Consider the following 19,200-nt stretch of genomic DNA (forward strand, 5'->3'; position numbering starts at 1 on the left):
AATTTCCAAAAATTGTAAACAACCCAAATATCCATCAACTGATGAATGGTTAATCAAAATATGGTATTAATATATCCATACAACAGAATACTGTTGGTCCATAAAATGGAATGAAGTACTCCTGAGTGCTAAAACACAGATGCTAAGTGAAAGAAGCCAAATACAAAAGACCACATACCGTATGATTCTATTTGTATAAAATGCCTAGAATAGGGGAATTGATAGAGACAGAAAATAGATTAGTGGTTGGCAGGATCTGGAGGGAGGGGGAAGAACGGGAAATGATCGCTAATGGATACAGGGTTTCTTTTCCGGCGTGATGAAATTAGATAGCGGTGACGGTTACATCACCTTGTGAATAAGCTAAAGACGCCTGCACTCTACACTTTAAAATGGTGAATTTTATGGGATGGAAATTATATCTCAATAAAAACACAATGAATGTGACATTAAGAAAATACATTCTTTTCACTGTATTTTTTCATGATGTAGCTTCAAAGACCAAAGAGTTCGAGGGCAGTGGCAGAGAGGGACGAAAAGACCCACATGGTCTGATCCCACAGGAAGTGAGTACTCAGCCACTGCGTCTGTTCAGCATTGAATAAAAGACACTTATGCCAGGGAGTTTTGATCAAGATGTTGTCACTATGAATGCCACACTGCTTCGGCTGGGTGCTGCCTGTGAGGTTGTTTTGGATTCTCTCGTCTGGCTTATAATGCAATTGGGAGGTGTGTGCCCTCTCCCCACCTAGCCAGAGATGGGCTGATAGAGGGTGGAGTGCCTTTGAAATGGGAAGCCCTCAACTGGTAAGGCTGGGCCTGGCTGGGGAGACAAAACCAACCAGGCAGCCCAGATTGGTGAAGTCATCACCACATGGACAGGGCAGGGAGGAAGAAAAACACAGAGAAGGGTGACCTTTACCATTGTGTTTCTGCAAAAATCCGATGACCTTTTCCAACACGGTGGTTTTGTCCATTTTCCGCGTGTTACCAGGCAGCATGGAACTGAGCTCTTTGATGAGAACATTGAACTGGTCCCGACGCTTCTTCTCAGACTTGTTTCGAGAAGCTCTGTAAACACAAAACGAGCAGGTTACTGGAACATTCCACGTCACAAAGGCTTTGCGATGAAACAGAAGCACTTTCTATTAGAGCACATTCTATTGTGATCATCTATCTTATCAAAAACCTCTTTCAAGAAGGTCACACTGGCCACATTTCCGAGGCAGGAGGATAGAAAATGTTTTGCTAGACTCTTGGCCACAAAGACAGACGGCATTAATAATCAGTGAGTTCTGACTCAGACGCAAAATCTTACACAGATTAGCTCTGAGGCCGGATGCTGCTCACTCGGACTTCATAGAGCTTTCGCTTTCAGAGAGCAAAGGACACACTGCTGACTGAGATGGCTGCGCTCGGAGAGCCCTTCCTAAGACTCAAACCATGTCCCCTTCAATCCAGACCACCCAGCCCGGTTCCGGGGCCCAAGGGGTGGCCAGGTGTCCCGTGTGCCACCAGCACATATGTCCTGGCCCCTGCTCCAAAGAGCTCATCGCCCTGTTCAGGGAGGCAAGACGCACCCTGCCCACAACAGCCAGGGCTGTGCAGACCCAGGGCGGACACATGACAGGTACTGCCCATGGCTGTCAAGCTGCTAAGAGGAGACGAACCCTTTTTAAAATGACATGGAGGAAAGTTAAATGCATATTACTAAGTTGGAGAAGCCGGTCTGAAAAAGCTACACACTGTATGATAGCAAGTATATGACATTCTGGAAAACGCAAAACTACAGAGACAACATAAAGCTCAGTGGTTGCTAGGGGCTAGAGAGGGAGGAAGAGAGGAGTTTTAGGGCAGTGAATCCACTCTGTATGACACCGTACTGGTGGATATGTGTCATTACACATTTGTCTAGACTTGGGAGAATGTACAACACAAAAGTGCACCTTGATGTTAATTCTGGGTGGTAACAATGTGTCAGTGTGAGCTTATCAGCTATAACTAAGGCACCACTCTGGTGGGCGATGCTGACAATGGGGGAGGCTGAGTGTGTCTAGGGAGGGTCCAGGGGGACATGGGAACTCTCTGTGCCTTTCACTCAATTGGTCTGTGAGCCTAAAAATGCTCCAAAAAATAAAGTCTATTTTAAATAAGTGACACCCTGTGCTTCACACCTGTAGGAGAGATCAAAGTGAAGCTGCTTCGTTTGAGGGGAGGGGCCTCCTCCAAGCCACCCAAGCACCTCTGAGGACCCTTAGATCCTCAGGAACTTGAGTAGGGAGTCATGGCTGTCAGGGATGCTCTAATTAACAACCAGCAAGGAACACGTGACGCAGAAAGCCCTCCGGAGAAGTCCAGAAGCAGCGTTACTTGAGGGGCCTCCATCTTCAATGACATGCCACAGGCCCTTCATCAACAATCCATGTATTTGAAGGTGATGCAGGGCTGAGAAAGCTGGCTCACTCCTCCCCAGTTCACTGAAGACAGACTTGTTGCAGAAGTCCGCTCTCAGAGAGAGAACAGGGGCCCCAGAGGCCAGGCCCATAAAACACTGCTGCTTTTCCAGGCACCTGGGGCCCGGGATCATGGTTCCCAGGGGAGCAAATCCTTCACCGGGAGGCTCCTGGCCAATGTGTGGTCAGGACAGAGTGTGCTGCTGGATTCGGACGCACCTCCCTTGGAGCAGGTATAAGTATCTATAGGTAACAGTATCAATAAAGACTGCTTCCCAGGACAGCCCTTGGACATAAAGGGACGTATTTCTAAAACCCTTTCCCTAGACACCACGGGGACCCTAACCACTCAGTTTGCCCCTGCCTAATTGCACACAACCTGCCTTGATTTCAACACACACGTTCACAACCCATCTTTTACTTGTCCCATCTCAGTTTAGGCTGTTTCCTGATAACATGTGGGCAATTCTTCAAAGCTCAGCTAATGTGCGCGGTCACCACCCTTTACCTAGGGGTCTTTTCCTGCCTCTCCCCTCCTCCCTGTCTGTTCTTGGATTCTAGATTAAGGGACTTCTACAAAGGCCCTGTCCCTTGCCGAGCCATTCTCTTTACCTGCGCTCTCTCACATCACACACTAACTGCAGGCGTGGCGGCAAGATGTTGCGGCGTCTTGTTGCTAGTCCAGGCTAAAAGACCATGTTCAAACACACGGGAGAGAAGAAAGGAACCCTTTAACTTTCCAAGTGAGTGTCTATGCATTATAAATAATTTTTTGGCCTAGATTTTAAAGAGTGACATGCAACCTCCTTAGCCAAAAAAAGCTCTGTTCCTGTCCTAGTTTGCCCATTATAAATTATTTGTGAGCCGATAACACCCAGCTCATTACTGCTCTGTTCTCTTCTTCAACGGGTGTAATGACGACCAACACGGCCTGACAGCAACTCTGACGAAAGCTCCCATTGTTAGTGACAGAGACACAAGCTTGTTTCCATCCACCTCCGGCTGGGACACACTGTGGTGCCCACTGGAAACCAGTCGCTGTCAGCTGGTTCCGCTGCTCTCAGGCAAGAGAAAGAAAATGAGCCTGGAATGACCTTATTCCCAAAAAGAGGGTCCTCTCGGCAGGCCCTGAGACCACCACACACAGACACTGGGACGAAGGTTTTGAAAGACACCCCAACAACCAAGCTTTGGTTTTTGGTTTTTGAGAGAGAGTCTCACTCTTGTTGCCCAGGCTGGAGTGTAGTACTGAGATCTCAGCTCACTACAACTTCTGCCTCCCAGTTCAAGCGATTCTCCTGCCTCAACCTCCCGAGTAGCTGGGATTACAGGCACGTGCCACCACACCTGGCTAATTTTTGTATTTTTTAGGAGAGATGGGGTTTCACCATGTTGACCAGGCTGGTCTCAAACTCCTGACCTCAGGTGATCCACCAGCCTCGGTCTCCAAATGTGCTGGGATTACAGGCATGAGGCACCATGCCTGGCCATGCTTTGGGGTTTTAAGGCATTTTTTAAATTCCATAAAATTCATCCATTTTAAGTGCATAGTTTGGTGTATTAATTGGGTAACTACCACCAAAATCAAGATAAACAACACTTCCCTCTTCCGAAAGAGGTTTCTCCTGTGTCTTTGTGATTGACCCGCCCACCCCCAGCCACAGCCACAGGCAACCACTTATCTGCGGGTAGTTTCACCTGGTCTAGAATTTAACAGCCCTGGAATCAGAGTATACAGTCTTTTACTTTGATTTAGCATGACGTTTTTGAGATGCATCGTGTTGCTACACATATTAACATCCCATTCCTTTTTCCTGCTGACTAGTATTCCTGTGTATGAATATGCCACAACATCTGGTTCATTTCCAGCTTGGAGGTAATAAGAATAATGCCATTCTGAATACTCTGGTACAGATCTTTGTATAGATAGAGGCATTCATTTCTCTTGGGTGAATACAGAGGCATGGAATTGCTGGGTCATCTGGTAAGCGTATGTTTAACCTGATAAGACAAGGCTGCACAAAGCTGGCTACACTGTCTCTGCTTTTCCACCAGCAATGTATGAAAGTCCCGGTTGCTGCAATCCCTGTCAACATTTGGTGTTATGAGTGTTTTTTTTTTTTTTTTTTAACTTTAGCCATTGAAATGTTATGGCTTGGATCTGCATTTTTCTGGTGACGAGTGATGTTGGACATCTTTTTACATGCTTAATGGCCATTTATGTATCTTATTTTGTGAAGCATTTGTTCAAACCTTCTGCCTATTTTCCAATTGGGTTGTTTGTTATCTTCTTATTAAGAGAGAGAGAGAAATAATAAAAGATGAGAGAGAGAGAATGAGAGAGAGAGAAAGAGACAACGAGAGAGAGAGAGAGAATAAGAGAAAGAGAGAGAATAAGAGAGAGCAAGAGAGAGACCAAGGGAGGGAGGAAGGGAAGGTATGTGTGTGTTTTAAATATACATGGATATTGACTTTTGAATGCAGGGCCTTCTGTTATCTGTTCTGAAGCGTCCATCATCGGGCATCTTGGGAGTTTGGGTCGGGTTACACAGGTAACATTTGCTGGGCACTTACTATGTATGTAACGGGCACCATGTTAAGAGCTTTACATCCATTCATTCCTTCAATCCTCATGGCAACCCTTTAAGGCAGGTACTATTGCATTTCCATGCCAAGGGGAAGGAGCACGGCACTGAGAGGCCGTGTAACTCACCAACATCACAGGTCTGGGAAGTGGTGGCACAGGCTGCCCAGGGCCCACACTGTGAGGCTGTGCACCCTCCTGCCACTTCCTACAGCTCCCTCCAAATCACTATGGCATGATCTGTTATGGACCTATGGACCCAGTGTTCTGGGAACACAGAACTGAGAGTGACTAATTCTGGCTGCTTGAGTTTATAGCACAAAAACTAAGCACACCATGCAGAGAAACAGTGCCACACACTAACAGGAGGCTGGTGTTTGCGTTCCCTCTTGGGGAAGATACTGCAGGAAATCAAGGGAAGACTGTGACCCTCACTTCCGCTCCTAGGAGGAGCGGCCTTTCCCACTGCGGTGGTCACCTGTGGTGTTAGGATTTCTGTTCACCAAATATTTCCAGTTTGTCTTCTAGACACAGTAGGATTGCGCTTCCCTGCCCCTTCGCTCGGCCAAGAACATGTAGGCACAAGTGCCATGTGTTGGTTCCCAGGGAGAAGCATGAAGAGTCAGTGCAAAATCTGCCTCATTCCTTTTTCCATTCACCTCCCTTGGTGATGGGAGGTGAAGCCTCTCTCAGCCTGGGTCCTTGGGTGAGGACACTTTTCAACAAGGGCCCAGCAGCTGTGTGATGAGCACATCGGCTTTAATGAGATTTGGGGATTGTGTGCCACACAGCACAACTAGCCTATCTGGATACACATAGTAGGGGATTGAGGCAGAAGGGCACCCATGGGTGGAACTCAAACATCCATTTATTAAATGCAATACAGACAGACCTCCAGGGAAGTGGGGGACAGGCTACCTTCCAGGACCCGTAATAACGGTACATGTTTATAGGGTACAATGCAATGTTTAGATGTATATATACACAACATGGAATGATTGAATTAAGCTAATTACCATATCTGTCACTTCACTTATTTGTGGTGAGACATCTGACATTTACTCTCCTTGCAATTTTGAAATATACAACACTGTATGTTGTTATTAACTATAGTCACCCTGCTGTGCAACAGACTTCAAAACCTGATTCCTCCTGTCTAACCGAAGCTTTTTACCCTTTGACTAACATCTCCCCACTCCCTCCCCCTTTGACAGGGCCTCTTCCACTTCTGACTTGAGGGTTCTCTGGACCAGGGCAATGAGAGACAGGAAGAATATCCTTTGTTCTATATTCTCTGATTTGCACCTTCTGTGCACAAGGCGCTCCATCAAGCAATATAGAGGAGGCACCAGGAAAGAGGTCTTGGCCCTCAGCTAAAAGCAGCTCAGTGTCTAGAGGAAGAGACTGAACTCACTCCTCAGAAGCTGGTACAGGGTGTGCAATACACTACCGCCCGGTGAGAAGTTCCAACGAATTGTCAAGGGTGTTCACCAAGGAGGGAGCCCAGCCAGAGAGTCCCCAGAGGCAAGCATATGAGATAGCTTCGAGGGGTGCATGGTCAGGAGTGGAGAGGACAGCCCAGGGGAAAGCCAGGTGGTCAAGTTTGGCAGCAGAGTCGGGCTCAATTGGAGAAGGAAAGGATAGGGTGGGGAGGCAGGGGGAGGCTGATGGCACAGCTGTGAATGGCAGACCAAGCAAACCTGGTCTGAGCTTTTGGATGAGTGGGGACAGGGAAAGGAAATGAAATGAGTCCTCAGAAAAGGATGAGGAACCCAACTTAATGGGAAGTGAGTAGAGACAGGAAGGGTCCAGCAGGTTCCTCCACCCCAAAGCACAGCACTGCACTGCTGCTCCCCGGCGACCACAGCAGGGGATGCAGGGAAAGAGCCAAGTGAGGTTCAGTCAAATTTCATTAGTCTCGAAAAAGTGACGCTGACGCTGGATGCTTTAAAACGTTTGTTTTTTGTTTTTCCTTAAAATTAACACACAGCGAGCCTTTTTCTTCAGGGGCACGGTTCTATGCGTTTTAGCACATGTATAAATGTGTGGAACAGTCATCACCATCAAGACACGAGACAGCTCTCTACAAAACTCTCTCAGCCCTCCACTCCCCAAAAACCCTGGCCAGCTCTCCTCTGTTCTCCATCCCTATGCTCTCTTTTCAAGAATGTCATAAAAGTATAATCCTAGAGCATGTAACCTTCTGAGCCTGGCTGCTTCTACCCAGCATAATGCCTTTGAGATTTATCCAACTTGGGTCTGTCAATACCGTGTGCCTTCTCGTTGGTGAGTAGTTTTCTACTGTGTGGGTGTTCCACAGCCAGTTTATGCATTCACCCATTGAAGAAATTTGGATTGTTTCCAGTTTGGGTAATTATGAATAGAGCTGCTATGCCCATTGGTGTACAGGTTTTTCAGTGAATGTGTTTGTATTTTTCTGAAGAACCCAGGACTAGAACATCTGGGTCATATGGAAACTATATAAGAAACGACCAAACTGTTTTCCAGAGTGGCCATGCCATTCTACCTCTCTACCAGCAATGTAGGAATGATCCAGTGTTCTACAACCTTAAAGGGAATTAATACTATCAGTACTTTATATTTTAGCTAATCTAAGAAAGTTGAGGTGGTACATTATTAGCGGCTTAATTTGCATGTCTCTAATGGCTAATGGCAGTGGACATCTTTTCACTTTTTTTGACATCTGTAGACCCTCTTTGAGGAAGCATCTGTTCATATCTTTTGCCCATTTTAAAATTGGGTTGTCTACTTCCTTACTATTGAGTTTTGAGAGTTGCTTGTATTTTCTGGACACAAGTCTTTTGTCAGATATGTGATTTGTCAGTATTTTCTACCCAACTATTGCTTGCTTTTTCATTCTCTTAATAGTAACTTACAGAGTGAGTTTTTAATTTTGATGAGGTCCAGGTTAACAATTTTTTCTCTTATGAGTTGTACTTTTGGTGTTAGGTCTAGGAACTCTTTGTCTAATCTTATAGACTACAAAGACTATCTCCTATCTTTGTTTCTTATGATTTTATAGTTTTATGTATTTTACATTTAGATTTATAATCTATTTTAAGTATTGATTTTTATTTCATGAATAGATGTTGCATTTTGCCAAAGTCTTTTTCCTCATCAATTGATATAATCATGTGATTTTTCTTTTATAACTTCATAACATAGTGGATTACATTGATTTTTGAATTCTGAATAGCCTTGCATTTCCTAGATAAGCTCCACTTGATCATAATTTTAAAAATATATGTATATATAGTTGGATATAGTTTGCTAATGTTTTGTTGAGAAATTTTGTATCTACACTTATGAAAAATGCTGTTCTGCAGATTTCCTTTCTCATACTGTCTTTGGGTAATGCTGGTATCATAAAATAAATTGGAAAGTACTTCCTCATCTTCAACTTTCTGGAAGACTGTGAACAGAACTGGTGACATTTCTTCTTTTAATGTTTGGCAGAATTCACCAGTGAAATCATCTGGGTCTGGAGATTTCCTGTTCAGGTTTTCAAATACAAGTTCAATTTCTTAGTTATAGGACTCTAGGTTTTCTCTTTCATCTTTTGTGAGTTTGGTAGTTGTGGTTTTTAAGTAATTGGCCCATCTCATCTAAGTGGTTGGATTTTATGTGGATCTAATTGTTCATAGTATTTCCTTATGGCCCTTTGAATTTCTCAGAATATCTAATGATACCCCTTCTTATTCCTGCTATTGATAAATTGTGCCTTTTTCAATCCCTTGACAGACTTACCAATTTTATTGACTTTATATTATTTTTATTATTTTTTTTAGATGGAGTTTCGCTCTTGTCACCCAGGATGAAGTGCAATGGCATGATCTCGGCTCACTGCAACCTCAACCTCCCAGGTTCAAGCGATTCTCCTGCCTCAGCCTACCAAGTAGTTGGAATTACAGGCACCTGCCACCACGCCTAATTTTTGTATTTTTAGTAGAGACGGGGTTTCAGCATGGTGGTCAGGCTGGTCTTGAACTCCTGACCTCAAGTGATCCCCCCACCTCGGCCTCCCAAACTGCTGGGATTACAGGCATGAGCCACTGTGTCCGGCCAATCTTTTAAAAAGCCACCTTTTAGTTTAGTTGATTTTTCTGTATTGTTTTTCTGTTTTTAATTTTACTACTTTCTGTGTTTATATCTAATTTCCATCTTTCTTGCTGTGAGTTTATCTTACTTTTCTGTTTCTAGTTTCTTAGGGTAGAAGGTTACTTGTTGATTTGAGACCTTTCCTTTTTTTCTAATATGAGCATTTAATGTTGCAAGTTTCCCGCTAAGCATTGCTTTAGCGGCAACCCACTAATTTTGAAATGTTATATGTTCATTTCTATTCAACTAAAATATTTTCTAATATCGTTGAGACTTTCTCTTTGACCCATGGATTACTACAAAGTTCGTTGTTTAATTTCCAAGATGTGGAGATATTTTTCCTGCTATCTTTCTGTTTCTACTTTTTCATCTGAATTTATTTACATTTGTTTTATGAAGCAAGGTTTGGTCTACCTTGGTAAATGTTCAATATGTACTTGAAAATATGTGTATTCTGCTCTTGTTGAGTGGAATGTTGTACAAATACTAATCAGATTCTGTTGGCTGATGGTATTTTTCAATTCTTCTATATCCTTGCTGAAGTTTACTCTACTAGTTCTATTCCTAAGAGAAGCATATTAAAGACTCATCTAACTTCTTCAGGTTGTGCTTCATGTACTTTGAAGCTTTGTTTTTAGGTGTATACATATTAGAATTGTTATCTGTTCTTGGTGAATTGATCCTTTATCATTATGTAATGTCACTCTTTATTCCCAGTAAATTTCATTGCTCTGAAATCTATTTCATTTAATATTAATAGAACCATTCTGGCTTTCTTTAATTAGTGTTTATGTGGTATGTCATTTTCCATAGTTTTACTTTTACCCTCTATCTATACCATCATATTTGAGTTAACTGTCTTGCGGACAGCATATATTTAGGTGTTTAGGTTATTGAAAAAAAAATCTTGGCAACAAAATCTGTTTTTTAGTTGGCATATTTAGACAATTTGTATTTAATGTAATCACTGATATGCTTGGATTTATATCTTCTGTTTTAACATGTTTTCTGTTTGTTCATTCTTTGTTTGGGTTATTTCCCCTTTCCTGATTTCTTTTGGATTATTTAAACATTTTTTAGTATTCCATTTTAATTTATCTATTTCTTTGCCCTCTACATTTCTTTGTATGACTTCTAGTAATAATTTTAGGGAGTGTAATATATAAACTTGTCTTTTCAAAGTCCACGTAGAATATTTTATTATTTCAAATGGAATCTAGAAACTTTTCACTATACAGCCCCCTCTACCTTCCCCCCTTTTTTATGCAGCAATTGTCTTATGTGCTGTCTATACATACACTGAATACCCTATCAGATTATGCTGTTTTTGTCAAATATTTACCATTTCTGTTATTCTTCCTTTATTCTTCCTATTCCAAGTTTCTATGTAGTGTCATTTCCTTTCTGCTGAAAAAACCTTTAGTAACTCTCTCAGAGCAGGTCTCTGGACAGGAAGTTTTCATTCATTTGAGGATATCTTCATTTTGCCTTCATTCCTGAAGGATATTTTCACTACATGTAGAATTCTGGATTAATAGCTCTTTTCTTTCAACATTTAAAAAATATTGTACTCCTATCAGAAGGCTTCCCTGGTTTCTGATGAGAAATCCATAGTGCTACTAAAATATGTTCCACATGGCCAGTCTTAGACCTTGGGTGGTGGTCTATTCTGAAGTTCAGACCTGAGGGTCTACGGTATGCTGCTTAAGATCAGATCCGTGCAGATTCAGCTCAGGGGTCAGCGCAGAAACTCACAACCAACTTTATAGAGTCACTTTCCTGAGCACCTCCCTCTCTGAAATCTGCCCAGTACCTTCTGGTTCCCAGGCTCCCTTTCTGTTCCATTGGCCAGAAAGCTGGCTCTATTTATCCTGCCCTGCCTCATACTACCTACATCTGCGCTTTCATCTGGGGCCAAGCAGTAGGAAGATAGACAGCAAGGGGGAAGAAAGCAGCAGGGTTTCATCCCACCCTCTTGGAAGTGTAGCTGCTCTGTCTGGAGAGAGGTTCCCCGCCCTCTGCATAAAAGTTTTCATGTGGATTCTGATTGTCATTGCTGCTCCTGCTGTGCTGCTGTTGGAGGATTGCTTCCAGGATATAAGGAAATAGAGAAAAAACAAAAAAAGGACAGATTTAACCTTGCACAATCTGAGCATTAGGAGACCTTGTTCCTGCTCCTTAAGCCAGTATTAGAGCTCCTGGTCCTCTCTCTGTCAGCAGAGGCCCACTTCTGGGTGTGGGGCATTGAGTCTATGCTAGGAGATATTACAGGGGAAAAAATGGTGAACTCGCTGCTGGTTTGGTAGTGCTTCCCCAATCTGCACCCTACTATTTACTCTTCAGGGTCCTCAAATAGCTGTTTCATGAATTGTGCTCAGGCTTTACAGCTGCATTCATTGTAATGGACAGGACGGAGTAGGCTAACTCCATCTTACCAAGATCCAAAACTCTCATGTATCTTTTCATATATTTTTTAGTGAGTTTGTAAAAGACCCATAGGAATCAAAGGGTGGGAACACAGAATATAAAAGCCTGGTGGCAGGGGCTGTTAATAAGATCCTTTTGCAGAAAAGCATATGGGGTGAGCTGGACTATAATTATAAGAGACTCTTGAAGAAACATATTTCTGGGTAGTTCTTGCAGAACAAAGAGAATGACAGATGAACTGGGCAGGCCCTTCTTCCCTTGGTATTAGTGTATCACTCTGGAATGAGCTAACATTAAAAAAGCATCAAAAGGAATCCGCCATTGCACATCAACATGGAGTTTTACTAACCCAATAAAACTACTGTCCTATGCTTCCCTACCCTCTGAGAGGAGATGTGCGCCTCAGGCGTAGCTCTCCAGAACTCTGGAATTCCAGAGGAGGGTTGTACTTGCAGCTCAGGATCCAAGTGAGTCCTAGCACAGCAGCCCCACACTCTTACAAAGGGGCTGTGTCTATGGTATTTCAGGAGGGCCGAAGGAAGAAGAGTCACCACATAGTGCAAGGCAGGAGAGGGCCATGGTTCCAAGGCAAAGCGCCACGCACACACCCACACCCACACCCACACCCCTCAGGTTTCTCCCACAGGTGGAACCTTGGAGGATTCCAAGGATCCCTTCTCTGAGAGGATTTCGTAAGACAGATGCATATTATATACACCATACTCAACGCTTCTCTCCCCTCCTTCTTGGTGAAGAGATGACACAGGTGTGCACACTAAGTGTGCAAGACTGGACTTCACACCCAGCTGCCCAAGAGGCATGACTGTGGCTGGGATGGGGATCAGGTCCTTCTGAGGGGCCTGTGGCACAGAGGAGGAAGGAAGATGCTCATTTCCCATCCTGCTGGGCGAGGCCCTGTGCCAAGAATAGTTTGAGCATGCAGGTGAATGTCAACATGCACCCCCAAGTTTGTGTCCTTGGCCCTCTCTCTTCCTTAAACTCACAAGAACATGCATAGTGGTCCAGGTGCATTTTATACATCACCAAAAGTCCTATGTTTCCCTTGGGAAAAAATAAAAAACCATTGAATTGGAATTCCTCATCTTTGAGCTGGATCAGGAATGAGGATAAAAAGCAGTAAAAAGAGAAAAGAGGGGGACAAAAACTACCATTCCTAGCAGGCTCTTCCTTTTAATCCATTTCAAGTGTGGACTGCTCTGGCTGGCAATATCTTCAGCTTATGCATCTCTGGCATCCATTGGGAAACTATCCATAACATCTATGAGGCTTCCCTGCTACTAGGATGCTTTTCCTGGTGCCTCTTCCCAAGGGTGCCATCTTTTCAACTGGCTCCACTAAGTCTAGTTCTGTTAACTGAGTTAACAGAGGCATCCTGATGGGGGAATACAGAAGATGCTCTCTGCATCAAACACAGTTGATCAAATGGAGTGAAAGTTCATAAATTAAATGCTTTCCAATCGAGTTGGAAAGCTATGTTCAGAACTGCTGAAGGAAGCACCAGCAGGCTGCCTTGCTGCCAAAAAGAGCTGGTGTTTGAATAAGAGGTACAGTAGTAGCTATGCAAACAGATGTGCAGTTCTCTGAAGAGTGACTTCTTGTCCTTGGAGGGTCTCTATGGTGAGGAGCTAAAAGCATTCTATGAGGCATCCTATTTTCATGTTCCCAGTTCCGACCGGGAGATGAAGAGTGGTGGAGGGAACAGGAGAATCCAGACGATTTGGCTCGGCTGAGATGAGCATTAGACAGGCTTCAGAAGATGTGAGTTCTCATCCTCGTTCTGCATCTAAGCCAGGAGAGAGTAAGCAAGGCACTCCCAACCCCACAGACCTCAGTTTCCTCTTAAAAAATAGTGAGGACATTGATATGGTGATTCTGACATACAGCATTTTAAATTCTCGGAAGCTCTCTTATCAAAAGATGGGTTCTAATTCTCCTTCCCTTGAATATAGGCTGGCTTTGGCTATTGGCTCTTAATGAATAGATAGCAGCAGCAGTGACAATGTTTGACTTCCAAAGCCAGGGACTAAGAGGAGATGGAGCTTCCCTATGACACTCACCCTTGAATGCAACCACGTGTTGTGAGGAAGCCATATCTCCATAGGGAAAGCTACTTCTAGTGGACGTGCTGGTTGAAAGCCAACATCAACCAAAGGTGTAGGAGTGAGTGCATCTTCAGAGGGTTCTACCCACCATCTTTGAGCTACTCTGGCTGATACCACCTGGAACAAAACAGGCACTCCTCGCCAAGCCCTACCCTAGTTAAAGATCCATAAGCAAAATGAATGCCATTGCTTTAATCCCTCACACTTTGGGGTGGTTTGTTACATAGCAACAGAAACCCAGAATAGTTCATGCCTAAACCAAAGACTCACTGATAACCAGGTTTCTTCTAGATGGGGAAATCTGGCGTATCTTACCTGGGGTCACTAGCTCTGCATTATAGGATGGGACAGGAACTGAAAAGGGTGCAGGGCTAGGCTTCTCAAATCTGAGTTTTATAAACGGAGCAAACTGAACCTTTTTAGAAGGCATATCAGGACTAGGCCTTATCCTTCTTTTGTAGTCTCCACAGTGCCTAAGACTGAGATTGTAGAAGGAACACAAATTTCTGGTAGAACTGAAATATACCAAATAGGTGCTCACAGTTTTAAGAGGCAACTGCAGCATGTGATGCTCAGTGAAGACAGTGCTGTCCATAAAAGGTGAACTTTTCTAAAGAATACATTAGAGCTGGTCATCCACATTAACAAAGAACATCTGTGAACATTCCTATTAAAACAGAATGGAAGCCGGGCGCTGTGGCTCACGCCTGTAATTCCAGCACTCTGGGAGGCCAAGGCTGGTGGATCACTTGAGGCCAGGAGTTTGAGACCAGCCTGGCCAACATGGTGAAACCCCATCTCTACTAAAAATACAAAAATTAGCCAGGCATGGTGGTGCATGCCTATAATCCCAGCTACTCGGAAGGCTGAGGCAGGAGGATGGCTTGAACCCGGGAGGTGGAGGTTGCAGTGAGCCGACATCGTGCCACTGCACCGCACTACAGCCTGGGCAGCAGAGCTAGACTCTGCCTCAAAAAAAAAGAAAAAAAAAAAAGAAATTGAATGGAAAAGTATGGAAAAGGCTGATAGGGAATATGCTATAATATTAACAGTGGCTATCTCCAGGTGCTCTGATTATAAATGATCTCTGTGGCTGGGCAGGAGAATCGCTTGAATCCGGGCAACGGAAGTTGCAGTGAGCCATGATTGCGCCACTGCACTCTAGCCTGGACAACAAGAACAAAACTCCATCTCGATAAATAAATAAATAAATAAATACATACATACATAAATAAATAATCTTTGCTTGCATCTTTAAACATTTCAGAATTTTTCAAATGTTGTTTTGGAACTTTTTATGTATAAGAAAATGTAAAATTATAATGGGAATACAGCTGACATATCTATTGCCTGAGATAGTGTTGGTCAATGGGTCTTCTGTGGAAAATCATGAAGAATTACTCGAAGAAAGGGGAAGGACCATGCCAGAGGAGGTTATTTCCTTGCTGCTATGTTTTTATTTTTCAAGATAATTTTTTAAATGCAGGATTGTATGATTTTTGGTTATTTGCTCATTGCAGTCTTAGCACCTTTAATATGCTGAGAAGCCCTGACATTCTCCACGAGGGAGAAACAGTAAACATACACTCCACGATTACTTTGGGGGCATTTCCTGGGATTAATATTCTCCAGAATATATTTTGGGTAACGTTGGCATAAAACAAGGTCCATCTAAGGTCAGTGCAGTCCCCCTCCTGTGCCCAGGCTTAGAGCCTGGAGACAGGTGCATAATTCCTCACTTCCATAACCCAGGCAGCATCCCTGCACACTGAGGCCACGGGGTTTGGAGGCATCACTGGGCTCAGAATCTCAAGAAGTTTGGTGTAAGAAGAAGACATGAGGCTGGGCATGGTGGCTCACGCCTGTAATCCCAACATTTTGGGAGGCTGAGGCAGGTGGAACACTTGAGGTCAGGAGTTCAAGACCAGCCTGGCCAACATGGTGAAACCCAACTCTACTACAAATACAAAATTAGCCAGACATGGTGGCGGGTGCCTGTAATCCCAGCTACTTGGGAGGCTGTGGCAGGAGAATCACTTGAACCCAAGAGGCAGAGGTTGCAGTGAGCCGAGATCACACCATTGCACTCCAGCCTGGGCAACGGAGTGAGAGTCTCTGTCTCAAAAGAAAAAAAAAAAAAAAAAAAAGAAAAAAAAAAAGATGTCATCTGGCTATGTGGGGAGAAAAGTCACCCCAGCAGGGCGGGCTGATGCTATCCTCATCTCATGGAGAACTTGGGGAACTATTGCAGAGACTTAGCAAAGCGTCTGGGGGTGACTGAGAGCAGCTGAGGCTGTCTATTCTCCCGAGAAGCAACGGAACAGCTTTACTCTTAACCACAGTTAGCAGAAAGTGTCTGGGCCCAAATGGGAAGCTGGCCTAATTTCATAGTGACTCTTAGTTAACGGTAACACAGGCACCGTTTAATTGGAACATGATAGTTAGGAACTTGTCACCAAAATTCTAAAAAGAAACGTTTAGCCTTTTCTAAAGAAAGGCAGCATTTTCAAGTGGTGCATTCCTGATCATCTCTTTTCAATTTAAAATTTACTGAAATTATTGAAAAGGCTTCAGTAAACTGCCTTTTGCCTCAGATGCCCCCAGAGAGGTTCTGGATCTCCTTGAGCAAAGACATTTCCAAGTTTCTTTTATTTTTTTTTAATTATTTTTTAATTTAATTTTATTTTTTTTTTGAGGCGGAGTCTCGCTCTGTCGCCCAGGCTGGAGTGCAGTGGCGCGATCTCGGCTCACTGCAAGCTCCGCCTCCCGGGTTCCCGCCATTCTCCTGCCTCAGCCTCCTGAGTAGCTGGGACTACAGGCGCCGCCACCACGCCCGGCTAATTTTTTTGTATTTTTAGTGGAGACGGGGTTTCATTGTGTTAGCCAGGATGGTCTCGATCTCCTGACCTCGTGATCCGCCCGTCTCGGCCTCCCAAAGTGCTGGGATTACAGGCTTGAGGCACAGCGCCCCGCCGACATTTCCAAGTTTCTAATCCTGCCAGGCACCACGCTTCTCTGACAACTCCTCTGAGCCAATCAAAGAACGCTAGCAGGGTAAAAGCCAAAAGCCCCCAGCAGAGGGAGGCCCCTTTTCCATTCCACCGTTTACTGGGCCACAGGAAGAATTAGCATTCTGCCTGCAAGCACAGTTCTACTTTCCCCTTTGTTTTGAGAACAGAATCACTCATCTGGAAATTACAAGGTAATACACACGAATCGCATGTCCTATTACCTCCTGCATTCTCAAGATGCCATTCTCGCGATGCCTGTTGCTGCCTTAACCATCAAACAAAACAAAGAGGAAGCCTCAGAGATGTGTTACTGCCATTTTTTCCCCCGTGTGGGAGCTTATGATGATGTAAGTAAAACCCTATCCAAAGCCTATGAAAGGAAATCACAGCAAAATTAGCACGACAGGCTCCAGCTGGGGGAGCATCAGCCCACTGTCCAATGCTGAGGGCCCGGGGTTCTCACTGCACTGTGCCTGCAGGCAGGGGCACTCTCCGAGCGTGCACGGGGCTGGAGTCCTCCACAGGGGCTACAGCCTTTCTGGGCAGAGCTTTGCTTTCAGACCCACAGAATTTATGTCCAAAGAAATGGTACAAATGAAATGAGAACAGTCTCTCTTCTTTGCCATATTCCTCTCCCTGAAAGAGCAACTGGCTGAAAGGGTTGAGCTTACAAATTTCGATCATCATCCTGTCTTGGCCTAAAACAGACTCTGCAGCAAGTGTTTTCTTTTTCTTCTTTACGCTTATTTTCATGAATGCATCTCTAACTCACCCAACCGCGCTCTGAGGGCGGGATAATGCTATGTATCCTCATCTGTAGCATCCACTTGCTCACCACATCACTTAGTTAACAGACACAGATGGGATGGTCTCAGCCATTCATTGGTCCATGTCATTAAACGACCCTATCCTTTTCCTCTACCCTGGGGGACCAGAAGAAATAACCAAACGTTCTGAAATATCTGCTTCTGCAAAATGGCACGCGCAGCCTTCTTGTTTGCTGTGTTTGAACTCTTTCCTCTCATCTGAACCACTTTGTTGACATTCAGACTAAGAATTAGAGTCAAAGAATCATAAAATTGTTCAGTTGATGCTTCAGAACCAGCATCTACTTTATTAAGAGCCCCAAGAATCAGTGAATCTGGCCTGACACACTCAATTCTCACAAACAAAGGCAGCAGAGCCATAAACTCACCTTCTACTCTCCCTCTCTCAACCAAAGGTATAGGACTACGGAAACCACCTCACAGCTGACTGGAGAGAGGAGGTCATGGACTCATTTAACACTGGATTAAAGGAAGAGGTGAATATGAAGCAGTTTCTTCTTAGCCAACAGGTGCTCATTTCCGTCAAGAAATGGAGTAACTTTGCAATACTGCAAAGTTAGACAACTGCTCTCTTTGGAAAGCAAGAATTCCTATCAGAACTTACTGTCTTTACCCCTTGGGAAGGTGGTGACTCAAAAGGAGTGGCTTCAAAAGGAGTGACATTCCACAGAATGTCATAGACGCTGTTAGGAGCCCAGACTTTAGAAACAGATGCGCGCATTTGAATCCCTGCCTGCCGCCGACTGGCTGTGCGATCCCTGAGCCTCAGGTTTCTCAACTGTAAAATGGGGCTAAGAATAACCTAGTTTATGAGGAGGTGTTGTAAGGCTTGCAGAATGACTGCATGTAAAATGCTCCAGGCAGGCTGTGAGTGCTTTGCAAATTTTAGCTTTCCCTATCAGCACTGGGTACTGCACTGTGCCAGCAGGTTAGACGCAGCTGCATTTAATTTCTGCAATGAGTAGCTACTATTATCACCCCACTTGACAGAAGAAACTGAGGCTAAGAGAGATTTAGTGACTTGCCCAAGGACAGACAGTAAACAGTGGCAAGAGTCAAAGCCAGGCCTGTCTGATTCTAACCATGTGCACTTCCTGCTACCCCACACTGCTTCCTGGGTGACCATACATGCACGTGCACACATACACACACACACACCCTACAATACTCTTTCACAGCAGAATTAGAAAGACATGCTTGTAACTGGAACACAGAAAAAGCTGTGAACTTCATTATCTAGGGATTACAAATATCTCTCAATCAAGCTGTTTTCTTCTTGAGTACAAGGACTATATTTTTGCATCTTCCCTAAAGAATAGAGCACTCAGTTCTGAACACACAATAGACACTCCATTAATACTCTCTGGATTTACACGGAAATTCACGGAAGAAAGTGGAACTGTGCCCTTGTTTGGAATACTTGATCAAACAACCCAAATATACCATGAATTCCCTAAAGCATCGAAAGCCTTGCCTAACACAAAGCATGTTTTCTGGAGACAATGAGAGTTTTGATCTCAAGCTAAACATTTCTAATCTCATCAAAAATAGTGGGTGAGTGAAAACAATTCATGCCAGGCCTCCAGGTGGGATTAGGGGAAGGACCTCCCATGTTACTGCTATAAAAACTACTTTGAAAAGAACACAATCTTAGGG

The 19,200-nt window shown here is 44.0% G+C and overlaps 1 protein-coding gene across 6 annotated transcripts in view; it reads right to left on the reverse strand.

Moving 5' to 3' along the window:
• The window catches only part of LOC105490104 (neuronal PAS domain protein 2), a 175,949-nt gene that overhangs the window by 71,134 nt on the left and 85,615 nt on the right, over window positions 1-19,200 (reverse strand). For 5 of the 6 annotated variants that reach the window (XM_011755417.3, XM_011755418.3, XM_071077255.1 and 2 more), the window contains exon 3: window positions 923-1,071. In XM_011755417.3, the coding sequence (XP_011753719.1) occupies window positions 923-1,071 (149 nt within the window). Of the gene's footprint in view, window positions 1-922; window positions 1,072-1,189; window positions 1,211-19,200 lie in introns of those variants that run through there. The other variant, XM_011755420.3, reaches the window with a different exon arrangement.

This window comes from Macaca nemestrina, chromosome 13, assembly GCF_043159975.1.
Source record: "Macaca nemestrina isolate mMacNem1 chromosome 13, mMacNem.hap1, whole genome shotgun sequence".
Lineage (NCBI taxonomy): Eukaryota > Metazoa > Chordata > Mammalia > Primates > Cercopithecidae > Macaca > Macaca nemestrina.